This window comes from Polyodon spathula, chromosome 20 (genome assembly GCF_017654505.1).
Source record: "Polyodon spathula isolate WHYD16114869_AA chromosome 20, ASM1765450v1, whole genome shotgun sequence".
Taxonomy (NCBI): Eukaryota; Metazoa; Chordata; class Actinopteri; order Acipenseriformes; family Polyodontidae; genus Polyodon; species Polyodon spathula.
Genome location: NC_054553.1, coordinates 528,451 through 542,705, shown reverse-complemented (window position 1 = coordinate 542,705; position 14,255 = coordinate 528,451). Strand labels below are relative to the sequence as shown.

The 14,255-nt window shown below is 47.2% G+C and overlaps 1 protein-coding gene across 7 annotated transcripts in view; it reads right to left on the bottom strand.

Annotated features, from left to right (window-relative positions):
* LOC121295268 (AF4/FMR2 family member 2-like) overlaps positions 1-14,255 on the bottom strand; it is a 127,895-nt gene that overhangs the window by 10,975 nt on the left and 102,665 nt on the right. For 5 of the 7 annotated variants that reach the window (XM_041219716.1, XM_041219717.1, XM_041219722.1 and 2 more), the window contains 4 exons: positions 4,747-4,906; positions 2,902-3,906; positions 2,486-2,601; positions 394-580 (listed from right to left, as the gene is read on the bottom strand). In XM_041219716.1, the coding sequence (XP_041075650.1) occupies positions 394-580; positions 2,486-2,601; positions 2,902-3,906; positions 4,747-4,906 (1,468 nt within the window). The remainder of the gene's footprint in view (positions 1-393; positions 581-2,485; positions 2,602-2,901; positions 3,907-4,746; positions 4,907-14,255) is intronic. The other 2 variants (XM_041219718.1, XM_041219719.1) reach the window with 1 other exon arrangement.

The window sequence follows — 14,255 nt, the reverse complement described above, 5'->3', positions numbered from 1 at the left end:
TTTCCAGCAACAGGCTGCATCTCTCTGCACTATTTTTATTTCTACTATTCCTAGTGCTAAAAATGTCTTTCCCTGGTAACGCATTCCATGTGTTTTTGACACTGCATGTGAAATACTGCGGCTTTCTCCGAATCCCCTCTTTCCACTCTTGTTCACATGGATATTTTAGTTGCATGACCAACTTCAGCAAATCACTTTCATAATTCAAACCCCGATAATTACAGCAGGGAATTTCAAAGTCTACTCTGCCAAATAAAATAGCTCGGAATCAGAATACAAGGCACTTTTCTGTGCAGTTAAAGTCTTTCTCCCCTTTTCTGAAACCTTGTTGGGTAGCTGGTGCAGACCTTGCCTTCGTCTCTCAGATCCCTGCCCCCTGTCATGAAAACTCACACTCACGGCCTTGGTGTGCGCGGCGGGCTTGCTGTCTCCCTTGCGGTGCTTGTGCGAGGAGGAGGAGGAGGTGCTGTTCTCCTGGCTCAAGGAGCTGCTCTCACTGTGGAGGGGCTCGTCGGATAGCGGAGACAGAGGGGGGGGCAGCAGCTTCGCCTCACGTTTCCTGGGCTGCTGCTTGGAGGAGCTGCGAGACGTCAGAGGACACAGGGTGAGGGGAGGCTGTTTATTAATACAACTCCTGTTTCCCTTCTTATTCTTGCTGTGCTGTGCTGTGCTGTGCTGTACTGTACTGTACTGGCTTGCACTGCACAGCCTGTCTGTTCTCTCAATATGTTACAGTGCTTTTTAAATGCAACACACACCCTGTGTGTACCATACATGACTGAGTAGCCCTGAGCTGTGCACTGCTTGTATAATATGAACCTTTTTTATAAAGTGCACCTCTTGTATACTAACCTGTCAAAAACAGAGAATGCCAGTACGCGAGTATAATGTGCATCTCACATTTAACCCACACAAATTCTTAATTTTTAAAAGGGTGGAAGTTATATTTAAAAAATGGAGGCACACATTCTTGTATTCTTGCCTGGCTGTTTGTACAAAAATTCAATGTTAATTTACTAACACATCATCACATTGGTTTCACTGAGCGCATAGAATACAAACTCTTATGATTTATATAGAAGCTTTTAACTTTTATAATTCCTTCTAAAAGTGAGCTCACTTAATACCATACCTTGGTATCCCACAGGTCCCACGTCACTGAAATGTAAGCTTTCTAAATATTTGAAAAGCCTCTGGCTGAGAGCTGAAAGGTTTTCAGCAGAGGAATAGAGACTGTGCATCAGGATTTACTCGCAGTTTGTGCTTCCTCCTCTCAAACACAGACCACCGGAGGAAAAGACTTGCATCAGAAACAGGAGTGACTTCCACTAGAGCACTTCCATGGGGGATTTGACATATCGAGAGCTCCACGGAATGCAAATTATAAAGTTCTAGCATCAGAACAGGGACCCAACACCCTATAGACTGCAGCTGACAACAATTTTGCAATTCATTTTGGGGCTTCTTTTTTATTTTTTTAACTACCCTTACTGCTTTCCTGGAATTATTCTTCTCTTAACTCATGGGGATACTACATACTATAAAAGAAAGTGCTTACAAAGCCTGAAAATGCCTAAAGCATGCTTCTAGCAGAACAGTATGGAATCTAATTAGGATCGTGAGTCTTTAACTCTGCAAAGTGTGTGGCAGGTTATTTTAAGCAGGACAACAGATTTAGTTGTGAGTAGATGTGAAGGCATCTGGTCGGTCTGTCTCTGTCTATAAATCTACTGTCTAGTTACAGGGCTTTAGAAGAACAAAGAAATGAAAGAACCCTGAACAGCTGCTTCTTATTTAAAATATCCAAGAACCCAAGCTTTTAAATAAACACGGAAAAAGTCTGCAAGTGTGTTTTTTAAAGAAATAAATAGATAAATAATTAGAAGTAAACAAGTCATCATCTTGCACAGCAACTGAACTTTTGCCAATGAGCAGCGTCCATACTGCAATTCTTCAGCAGCTGCCTTTCTTTGAATTTAGATGAAAATCACTTGGGAAATAAGAGAAGATCCAGGTAATGAACGGGTGACAGTCACCTCTTCCATAGCATAGTGGGGACACTAGCAGAGATGCACTGCACAGGTATTTTTAACTCATTTACAATCAGTCACACGAAAATCCCAGCTAAAGCATACCCTCTTTTCAGCTTGTTAAAAAGACACACAAGTGATTATCAGCAATGACTTCTCACCCTTTCCTTAGAGCAAGCACAGCTCACTTGAAAAACACCACTAACTGAAGTGCAAAAAACGAGCACCCTCCTTCATGTCAATGTCAGATTACCTTCGACAAAACAAACAGCTTCAGATCAAATGCAGCCTGAAGGGCGACCGAGTGTGACATCTTTCAACGCTACATCAACATCCATAGTTTATTTTTTTGTTGCTGTTGTTTTTTTCTTATCTTGGTGGTTGACAAAGTACAAGTTGAAAACATAGCTTCCCTACAATAGAAGTGAGGAGGACTGGAGAAGAGGTACACTTACTCTTTAGTGCTGGCGGGCTTGTGGTTGTGGATTGGAGAAATACAAGGGGGGAGCAACGCTGAGGACTTCTCTAACCGTAGCTTCTTATTGCCACTAAGTGCATCTGAATTCTCAGACTGCGGGAGGGGAAAAAACAAAACAAAATCATGCATAAGTGTATTTTCAAAGGGTATTACACAACAACATGCATAAGTATATTTTCAAAGGGTATTGCACAACAACATGCATAAGTGTATTTTCAAAAGGCATTGCATAACAACATGCATGCAGTCATACAACATCTCCTGCCAATATTGAACAGCTCTTTCACAGGATACTGGGGGTTTGTGGGCAGATTGGAGCTTATTAAAACGTGCTGCTTCATTGGTTTTATTACTGCTCCTCTTTCTTGCCCAGGGTGCACCATAGCAACTCGCCTTGTGTTTCCTCTTGGATTTGCTGGGGGGTTTCTCGGGGGCCGTCGAAGCTGGAGTTTGCCGCCGGTGTTTCAGGTTGGCGTCCCTGGGCTCAGGCTTCACCGGGTCCGGATCTGGGGGGTCCTGTCCGGGTATCCGAGACAGAAAACTTAGCTCGATTTTCACCCACAGTGACTTAATCTCCTCGAATTCCCTCAAGGGAGACAGCAGTTCATTCTGGACCATGGGGGCGGGGGAGAAGAAGTTCTCATCTGGTAAGTCACTGCTGGCTGGGTCTATTGAAGTGCTGCTGACGCTCAGGCTATTGCTGCTGCAGTCCTTGGGTTTGAGAGAGCTGCCGGTGATGCTCAGCCCCATGCAGGGAGCAGGGACTTTAACCACATCCTCCTGGTCTGAATGGCACTCTGAAGAAGATGATTCAGTCTCGATGAACTCCTTGGACTTGGGGACGATCTTGCTCACCCCCCTGTGCTTCTTCTTGTCTGGGGGAGGTGCCGCTGCCGTGTTGGACCTCTGCTCTTTCCGCGGGGCAGTCTTGCCCCCCTTGCTCCTGGCTTTGGGTTGCTCCAGGGGCGGTGGCTCCTTCTCTTTTGGCGTGGAGCTGGGGTTGTTGGGTTTGGGCCAGTTGTATTCCTCCACGCTGGGGGCCCTCTCCACTTTCAGGGGCTGCTTCTTCCCAGTGGTTCTCCGGGGAGGGGCCAGGTCCACCTGTACCGGGGTTTTGAGCTTGCCGCTCTTGCCCTCCAGGGTCTTCTGGCCTGTCCGGGGCTTGGCTCTCTCCCTGATGGGGCTGAGCAAGGCCCGCTCCTTGATCTCAGGCTGAGGCAGCCCCTCGCTGGCCTTCCCCTTGCCCTGGCCTGGTCCCTCATTCTGCCGACTGTCCTCGGACTGAGCGCTGGCCAGCACCTGGCCTTCAGTCTGGCTGTTGATCAGAGCCTTGTTGTGGGGGGTCACTTTATTCAACCACTTATCTAGCTGCCACTTGTTTGTGGATGGAGGCTCTGGCTACAAAAAAAAGGAAGCAAAGAAAACAAGTTACACAGAGATGTATTTATTTATATATTAAACATACTACATTATTTTATCATCATTATTTTTAAGCATATCCTACGAGTCAATGATCGATGTAGTGAGGGAGGTGCAACACAGTATTCCCTACCTGTAGTTTGCTCTCCAGAACAGATTACAAATAAACCCTTTAAGTGAGTCCAGATGCATGGAATGCTGCTATAGATGAGAATGTCAGAATGCAGAAAGAACACGACTGGGAAAGAGTTGCTCCATGTTAAGGTAAATAAAGAGGGAGATTTGGAACACTGAATGGATATCTCAGGCTTCAAGATTTAATCTGGTGAGGCAGCCATTATCTCTAAACTACAGCGCTAAGTTTGAGCTCAGAAGCACCTGCGGCTGTGGAAGATTAACACATTAATGTGCTAGTGTGCCGAAGCACTGGGTAGCTTTATTACTTGTTTACAAAGCACTTGTAAAGCATGGTTTTAAAGGAAGAGAAGTGGACCTCTAAGCAAAAGCCCACAAACACATTGTGAGCTCCCAAGCAAACACACCCCATTGGCTACTCTGTTCTGAGTGCCTGCTATGCTACACTCTGGGGGATGAATGCCACAGTGGGAAGTGTTTACTCAGCTTGAAACTGCCAGGAGTGCATTGTCATGGTGCAGGTTTAAAGCAGCCAATGAAGCTTTCCGAGGAGCTCTGCAGACAGCATTCCTCCATCTCTAAGCTCACGTGTATCTGGAGGAGATGTGCTGCCCCTCTGCTCAGTTAGGGGTCTGTGCAGGTCAATAGACACGCAGGACAATTCAGATTGTGCGATTCCTGTACCTCGGGGGTGGCGCTGCGGGAGCCCTCGTTGCACTCGCTGGAGCTGGAGCTGCTCTCGCTGTCCGAGTCCGACTCCGAGCTGCTCTCTGACTCGCTGGAGCTTCCCGAGGTGCCGCTCGAGTGTCCTGACTCAGCTGTGCGTGTGGGAGGCACGGGGAGACTGTGGGGCAGGGAGGGGGAGAGAGAGGGAGCAGTTTTACACACACACCCAACACTTTCACTCTGTTCTATATTCAAGTGGTCCCTTGTCCCTCACTTTACCTTCAGCACTGCACAGTCTGTAACCTAGTGTATGAGGCACAGTTCATCAACCATGCCTGGTGAGCAGCCTTCAAAACACAGAAACACCACAGGAAACTAAAACCATGACAGTGATGCAGGACAGTGAGGTGTTTCTCTATACCGTGGGTGGGGCAGCTTTTCAGAACTTGCAAAATGCAAGTTTGCATCATAACTGTTACAAAGACTACCAAACCAGTACTGCAAACTGCTCAGGGCTGTTTAATACTTTACAAAACATTTCATATAACAGTTGGAACTACTTGATTTTTTTTTTTTTCCCTCAGTAAATCTGTAAATAGTGACGCTTTCCCAACCCTGCTGGATTAAGCAGTAAATCTCATCTGTCACCACCTTAAAGCTGTCATGCCAGAATTAATAAAATTGGCTAACCGTAGCTTTACCTCATTGCACAGAGCCACTTCCCAGCCTTGATTGCACTCTGCCTGCTTATTTACCTCCCACGTATTCTTCCAACCACTTCCTACTCATCTGTCACGGACACACACCTTGCACCTCGTTCATCCCCAGAGCCCAGGCCGCCCAATGCAATCCCATGTAATTGCATTTCTACAGCGCCCTTCACGACAAGCTCCGCCAGACTTTACGTGAGCATGTAATTAACATGAAGCAAAAGCCAAGAGAACAGGCTGTAAAAGTCCTGGCTGTCCTTGGGATAGGAAAGACTCACTGTAGCCTTTACAGGTTAAAAGCAGTCCGGTATTGCACCAGCAGATCTGCTATAATAGTCTTTGGGTACCCCCAATCCCCAAGACCACTAGACTGGGAATGTTTAGTACTTTGCATGGCCAGTGCCTGTCAGCCTGAGCTGCCTGCCTCCGGCCCGGGTCTCTCCTGGGATCCACACCAGAGAGACACTGTAGTCTGATACATCTTTAATGTTCTGTAAAGTACTCCACCCCTTGTGTTGTGACAAGGCAGAGACAGACAGTGTCTGCTATTGTAGCATGAATCCCATATGAAGGAGGAGACGGTGCACTAGATCTCCAGTCAGAGACACTATCATGCTGTACAGTTGCAGCTACACTGCTGCTGTGCTACTATACAAGGCTCCCCCTGCCAGGGAAGCAGAGTGCTGCACTGGGGTTTCCGACAGACTCCTATTGTACCTGCTGTGGATGACAGCAGTAATGTGTACTCAGATAGTGAGTCTGTGATAAGCTAATAGCTAAACCTGTTTTACTGTAGTTCCTGTAGAAAACCCCAAGTGGAGACCCGTGCTTCTCTGAACCCTGCTGCTGTATAGTTCCTTTTACTGCACTTTAATAGCACGTGGAACTTGAGGACAGAGAGTGAGTGTGTGGCTGCAAGTCCCAGTCACCCTGGCCCTTTTGAAAATAGGGACTGCTGCTTCTTCACTCCTGCTGGAAATCCAATACTTCACCTTAATGTATCATTTGATCTCCCTGCCTTGGATTAAATCCCCTCCCTGCTCTCTGCACGCTGTCCTTTCAAGTGCTCTAAACTATCAATTCTGCGCTCTGTGGCCTGACACTTGGCTGCCAAACTTTATGCTTATTGTAAAACACCATGCACCATGTGTCAAGACGTGCAATAAAAGACATACAAGAGGAACATCTTCAATTGTAGCTGCAGCACCTGTGCAAGCTATACAATAGAGCCGGATGCGTTTTTACAGTAGCATTGACGTACTTACCAGTTTAAGAGGATACTCAATACACCAATTAATAATTTCCTGGAGAGAAGAATCTTTATCTGTTTCCCTTTCTCCTTGCCTTTTTATTTACTCTGTATTTTCAATAATTTATTGATGTACTGGTATTGTAAGTGGTGGGTGGACATTGGTTATGAATAGCTTCATTATCTTGTACATTCATAACTGCTGAAAGTAATTGAGTTTTAAATCTCAAGAGGAATGGTACAGTACTTTCTTCAGTGGTGAACAGTGTGTGTAGGGCTTACAGTATCCATAGCAAACTGCAATGGCCTTTACTAAGCCTGACAAACGCTAGGTGCATCAGTCTCTGCTGCAGCAGGGCTGTGTGACCTGAGTAGAGTGCCGGAGTCTGGCTGTATCATTCTCTGCTGCAGCAGGGCTGTGTGCCCTGAGTAGAGTGCCGGAGGCTGGCTGTATCAGTCTCTGCTGCAGCAGGGCTGTGTGCCCTGAGTAGAGTGCCAGAGGCTGGCTGTATCAGTCTCTGCTGCAGCAGGGCTATGTGCCCTGAGTAGAGTGCCGGAGGCTGGCTGTATCAGTCTCTGCTGCAGCAGGGCTGTGTGCCCTGAGTAGAGTGCCGGAGGCTGGCTGTATCAGTCTCTGCTGCAGCAGGGCTGTGTGCCCTGAGTAGAGTGCCGGAGGCTGGCTGTATCAGTCTCTGCTGCAGCAGGGCTGTGTGCCCTGAGTAGAGTGCCGGAGGCTGGCTGTATCATTCTCTGCTGCAGCAGGGCTGTGTGCCCTGAGTAGAGTGCCGGAGGCTGGCTGTATCAGTCTCTGCTGCAGCAGGGCTGTGTGCCCTGAGTAGAGTGCCGGAGGCTGGCTGTATCAGTCTCTGCTGCAGCAGGGCTGTGTGCCCTGAGTAGAGTGCCGGAGGCTGGCTGTATCAGTCTCTGCTGCAGCAGGGCTGTGTGCCCTGAGTAGAGTGCCGGAGGCTGGCTGTATCAGTCTCTGCTGCAGCAGGGCTGTGTGCCCTGAGTAGAGTGCCGGAGGCTGGCTGTATCAGTCTCTGCTGCAGCAGGGCTGTGTGCCCTGAGTAGAGTGCCGGAGGCTGGCTGTATCAGTCTCTGCTGCAGCAGGGCTGTGTGCCCTGAGTAGAGTGCCGGAGGCTGGCTGTATCAGTCTCTGCTGCAGCAGGGCTGTGTGCCCTGAGTAGAGTGCCGGAGGCTGGCTGTATCATTCTCTGCTGCAGCAGGGCTGTGTGCCCTGAGTAGAGTGCCGGAGGCTGGCTGTATCAGTCTCTGCTGCAGCAGGGCTGTGTGCCCTGAGTAGAGTGCCGGAGGCTGGCTGTATCATTCTCTGCTGCAGCAGGGCTGTGTGCCCTGAGTAGAGTGCCGGAGTGCCGGAGGCTGGCTGTATCAGTCTCTGCTGCAGCAGTCTCTGCTGCTGTATCAGTCTCTGCTGCAGCAGGGCTGTGTGCCCTGAGTAGAGTGCCGGAGGCTGGCTGTATCAGTCTCTGCTGCAGCAGGGCTGTGTGCCCTGAGTAGAGTGCCGGAGGCTGGCTGTATCAGTCTCTGCTGCAGCAGGGCTGTGTGCCCTGAGTAGAGTGCCGGAGGCTGGCTGTATCAGTCTCTGCTGCAGCAGGGCTGTGTGCCCTGAGTAGAGTGCCGGAGGCTGGCTGTATCAGTCTCTGCTGCAGCAGGGCTGTGTGCCCTGAGTAGAGTGCCGGAGGCTGGCTGTATCAGTCTCTGCTGCAGCAGGGCTGTGTGCCCTGAGTAGAGTGCCGGAGGCTGGCTGTATCAGTCTCTGCTGCAGCAGGGCTGTGTGCCCTGAGTAGAGTGCCGGAGGCTGGCTGTATCATTCTCTGCTGCAGCAGGGCTGTGTGCCCTGAGTAGAGTGCCGGAGGCTGGCTGTATCATTCTCTGCTGCAGCAGGGCTGTGTGCCCTGAGTAGAGTGCCGGAGGCTGGCTGTATCAGTCTCTGCTGCAGCAGGGCTGTGTGCCCTGAGTAGAGTGCCGGAGGCTGGCTGTATCAGTCTCTGCTGCAGCAGGGCTGTGTGCCCTGAGTAGAGTGCCGGAGGCTGGCTGTATCAGTCTCTGCTGCAGCAGGGCTGTGTGCCCTGAGTAGAGTGCCGGAGGCTGGCTGTATCAGTCTCTGCTGCAGCAGGGCTGTGTGCCCTGAGTAGAGTGCCGGAGGCTGGCTGTATCAGTCTCTGCTGCAGCAGGGCTGTGTGCCCTGAGTAGAGTGCCGGAGGCTGGCTGTATCAGTCTCTGCTGCAGCAGGGCTGTGTGCCCTGAGTAGAGTGCCGGAGGCTGGCTGTATCAGTCTCTGGTGCAGCAGGGCTGTGTGCCCTGAGTAGAGTGCCGGAGGCTGGCTGTATCAGTCTCTGCTGCAGCAGGGCTGTGTGCCCTGAGTAGAGTGCCGGAGGCTGGCTGTATCAGTCTCTGCTGCAGCAGGGCTGTGTGCCCTGAGTAGAGTGCCGGAGGCTGGCTGTATCAGTCTCTGGTGCAGCAGGGCTGTGTGCCCTGAGTAGAGTGCCGGAGGCTGGCTGTATCAGTCTCTGCTGCAGCAGGACTGTGTTGGCACCTTCTCTCTCTGGTTCTGTAATCCCGGATCAATAAGCTCAAAAGAGGGAAGTCACCTTTCTCAATTGAGGGGCTGAGCTTGAAAACTCATCTATTGATGTTTCTCTGGAGATTAAATGGAAGGGCATGTCCAATAAAGGCACAATAAGTTGCAAGTGAGTAATACTGAGCCCTTTTTAAACAAAAGAGAACTGGGACTTTCATAAGGTGCAGAAGGGTGGGGATTTCAACCTACACCATTAATCCTCAGCCACTTCTGTAATCAACTACAGCTCTGGCCAAAAGTTTTGCATCACCTAGAATTGTAGGATTGAGACATAAATAGAATAAAATAAATGTAATCAAAGAAACTACAAAATGATATTGCAAAAGTCTACCAGAAGCCATAATAGTAGTATATTACTGCATTTGATGTTAGATTTTGAAATGTCACTTTTTAGTTTTGTCAGTTTTTTGTTAAGTATGTGGAAAACTGCAAAGCTGTGTGTAATTCACTATGTTAAGATAACATTATTCAGCAGGTTTCTTTCGAAATGAGTTAATTCTGTTTGGGGGATGCAAAACTTTTGGCCACAGCTGTGTGTCTGACACTTTTGTTTCCTATCTATACAGTCAGCAAATTAAATATTGCTCAAAGATGCCATTATATTGAAACGCTCAGCACTGCCAAAACATTAGTCCCTGTATTTACAAATATATACCAATAGTCTGTTTGCCAGTTTTCTTTCTCAAGTTGATCTATTGAGTGTTTCACACAGTTACAAACAGCTGTTATGTTCTGTTATCTTGTGGTGTTGGTTTCAAAGCAGTAAGTCGTTGAGAGACGCCAGTAATCTTTCACTGGTCGATTTGCCTTGCTCTGGCAAGCCCTTCAGAGCGAAGCACATTCACTTCTGCACAGTCAACACAGGCAGGCCTGATCTGTAATTCCCACATTCCCACTCAGCCCACTGTGTTATTAAATGATCTTGAACACACCACTTGCTCTACTAATTTAATAAATCGCCCTAAAGAACAAGCGGCACGGCTCTAGGAATGATAATGTGTGCTGCTTTCACCTGAATTTATTAAAGTCTATAATGCATTCAATTATCAGCTTCATGCACTCCGAACGTGTAAAATCAACTGTTATTGCTCCACTCTAATGTCATAAAAAATCCCTTGGAGGACAGGGCTCAGCTCAGCCTCAAAGCTATCCACCCAGAAATTTTGACCATTACATTAAGAAAAACCAATTACAGTGACCAGAGTTCCCTTGATCGATTGCTGCACTTCACCAGTATCCTAATTCAGTATACGCCCGTCTACTCCGGGAGGCGTGCAGGGGTGATTAATGAATGAGATGCTCTCGGTGAGCCCGGGAAGGCAGTGCTAGACAGGGCCTCTGGAACATCATTTTAAAAAGGCAAACAACATCCTCACTAAAAAAGGGCCTCCTCGGATGCAGGTGGAGCACTAGCCTCTTGTTTATTAAGTTCGATTGGCCCGGGTAGGACCTCCGTGTAACATTCCTGGGTTTAGCTAATGCATATGTACCCAAGATCACTGGTTTCTGTTTGGAAACAAATACATTACTCCAAGGGCAAGTGTGTTCAAAAACTATCTATCTATCTATCCACACAAAAGCTATTAGGGAATTTAGAGATACTAACATCATAATAATTACACCTGCAGATAAAGGAAGCTCCATAGTTATTCAGAATAGTGAGGATTATGTAGCTGAAGCTTTAAGACAACTAAATAATAAACATTTTTTATGAGCCTCTGGCTGGTGATGCAATATTAAAACAAGAGAGAGAGATGTGATTTTGGAGAAGGCAATGGACAGTAACTTGATCACACAGAGTCAGTATGCTCTTTTAAAAACTGCATTCCCTAGAACACCAGTTTTACACACACGACCAAAAATACACAAGAATCCTACGAGACCACCAGGAAGGCCAATAGTGTCAGGGAATGGTTCCATTTCTGAACCGCTAAGTCAATTTTTTTTTTTTCATCAAAGATATTGCAAAGGATCTGCCACCTTATTTATCTGATACGCGTGATGTGATCAAGTTGCTCTCCCAATATACATTTCCCCCAGAAGCATTTTTAGTCTCTTTCGAATCGGAAAGTTTGGGGAGCCCCTGCCACTGCGCCCTGGACTGGTCTCACACACAGACCCCTGCAGGAAATGGGAGCTTGCTGCTGATCAACTCTGCCGACATCGTGACTGCAAGACATTCCGAGAGGACAGCGAGCAGATCAGCGCTCGGCACACGTAAACAGGCAGGGCTGCTCTATCCCAAGAGCAATAATGGGATTCCAGCCGAGTTATGGTCCGGGCTCCAATGAATGTGATTGTCTGCGAGCGCGGATACCCGGGCTGTCTCAGCGTGTCTGCCGCTGCCATGAGCAGCCATTCAACCGGACACCACAATAAAGCTGCACATATTAGAGTGCCACTGCGCATTAGTACAAACACGCCTGACTCTGCTCCAACGATGTCTGGATGCAGGCCTCTGGCTGTTATCCAGGACTATTAAATGCAACTTCATGTTATTTTATTGTTTTTTCTTTTGTTATTTGTTTTAATCTGATTATTTATTTGTTTATTTTTCTAAAGAGGCTCGCCGTTGTTTTTTGCTTCACATTAGATTCAAACTGCCTCAGATATATACGAATGCTTGTTGAACAATGATTTTAACAGAGCACAATTAGGGTCATATGTATTTACAAAGCAATTCCAGGCCTGGTGTGCTGACGATGTGGCACTGGGTTGGGTTTTGAAATGCCTGGCAGGTCTGAACCTCCAAACACAGGGATTCTCTGGGTTTGTAATGGAGCTTGTGTCTATCAGGTCTGAACCTCCAAACACAGGGATTCTCTGGGTTTGTAATGGAACGTGTGTCTATCAGGTCTGAACCTCCAAACACAGGGATTCTCTGGGTTTGTAATGGAACGTGTGTCTATCAGGTCTGAACCTCCAAACACAGGGATTCTCTGGGTTTGTAATGGAACGTGTGTCTATCAGGTCTGGCCCTCCAAACACAGGGATTCTCTGGGTTTGTAATGGAACGTGTGTCTATCAGGTCTGACCCTCCAAACACAGGGATTCTCTGGGTTTGTAATGGAACGTGTGTCTATCAGGTCTGAACCTCCAAACACAGGGATTCTCTGGGTTTGTAATGGAACGTGTGTCTATCAGGTCTGAACCTCCAAACACAGGGATTCTCTGGGTTTGTAATGGAGCTTGTGTCTATCAGGTCTGAACCTCCAAACACAGGGATTCTCTGGGTTTGTAATGGAACGTGTGTCTATCAGGTCTGAACCTCCAAACACAGGGATTCTCTGGGTTTGTAATGGAGCGTGTGTCTATCAGGTCTGAACCTCCAAACACAGGGATTCTCTGGGTTTGTAATGGAACGTGTGTCTATCAGGTCTGAACCTCCAAACACAGGGATTCTCTGGGTTTGTAATGGAACGTGTGTCTATCAGGTCTGGCCCTCCAAACACAGGGATTCACTGGGTTTGTAATGAGCGTGTGTCTATCAGGTCTGAACCTCCAAACACAGGGATTCTCTGGGTTTGTAATGAGCGTGTGTCAGTCAAGTCTGCTGTTGTTTTTCTGCAGCGAGCGCAGCTGATGCTCATTATGAAGCTCTTGAACCATCTGAATTGTGAGCGACGAGGGGTTCACGAGGTAGAGAAGCCATTTGTGTCGATAACAAAAAGGCATGATTAAGAAGTTGTTTGGCATAAACTCGCGCGCAGCCCATCTGGGATTGCAGAGACACCTGGTTATGCAGCGGAAAACACTTTAGCGCTTGGCTTCTGAATTTAATTAACCCATTTGGGGCCAGGACCAAGGACTTGCCTTTCCAACATTTTTTGGCTGCTTTTAAACATGGCTGCTGTTCGGAATGGTTACATACTTTCGAATTGGAGACTTTTTCAGTGCAAATATAATGCCTGCCTGCTGCGATTGTGAGGGGAGGACGCCTAGCGATCTATTTTTCAGACCCTAAAAATGAGAACATTGTCATATACCCTGGATAAATGCAACTGAGGTCTGAGAACCTGTCCTATCCATTCTGTGGTACTGCACCACAATAAATAAAATATATTGTACACTTAATATAATACCATTATAAAATGCAGCTTGCATGCAATATTTATTAATGTTTGTACTATTATCCATAGGGAGGCAGTCTCTTTCCAATGGACACACCCCCAGCAGAGCTCCCCAGCTCCCCAGGTTGAACACACTGAATGGGGGTCACACTCAACTCAATTATCCGCAGCTCTTGTTTGCACAGACCAAGCTTTACTCGATTGTTTTTTTTCCCCCCAAATGTGAAAAAAGACAAAAGCTTTGCACTAAAATAAATCATTTGGAACAGGTAAGTTTCCACTATGTTGCTCATTTGCACAAAAGCGTCTGCCCTACAGACAGAGGAAGCAGAATCCCCTTCCCAATAAACTGCACATATATAATGCTACAGTGACAGAACTGCAGGCTGGCGTGTCTTCAAGAGGAGAAACATTAAAGTGAATAGTGGGTGTTCTCAGTTTACCGCCTTGATTTGAAAATATCTTCTGGGATGTCATTTACAAGGAAAGCTCCTGTTTATGCTGTGTAAAACATCTCTCTCTCCTCGTACTTCTCCAGGTCTGTGAGGTATTTTAAACTGTTTATGTTATGTAAAAACATGTTTCTCCTCCTACTTCTCCAGATTTTTTAAATATTATTCTATTACTGTAAATACTACACTCTTTCATTGTTTTCACACCCCCAACACATATATGTACAATACATACACCACTCATTAACCACCAGCTGGCCAAACAGAAAAACAAAACTCGACTGGCATTATTGTCCCTCTGGATATCAAACACAATTTCAAATGGAAGGAAGTGATTATTGCTTATTTACAGAGAGTAACCTCTGTAGCTTTAAACAACCCAGCCAATGCAGCCCAGTCTGCACACAGCAGCAAGCATGTTAATGCAAAGACACCTGCACTCAT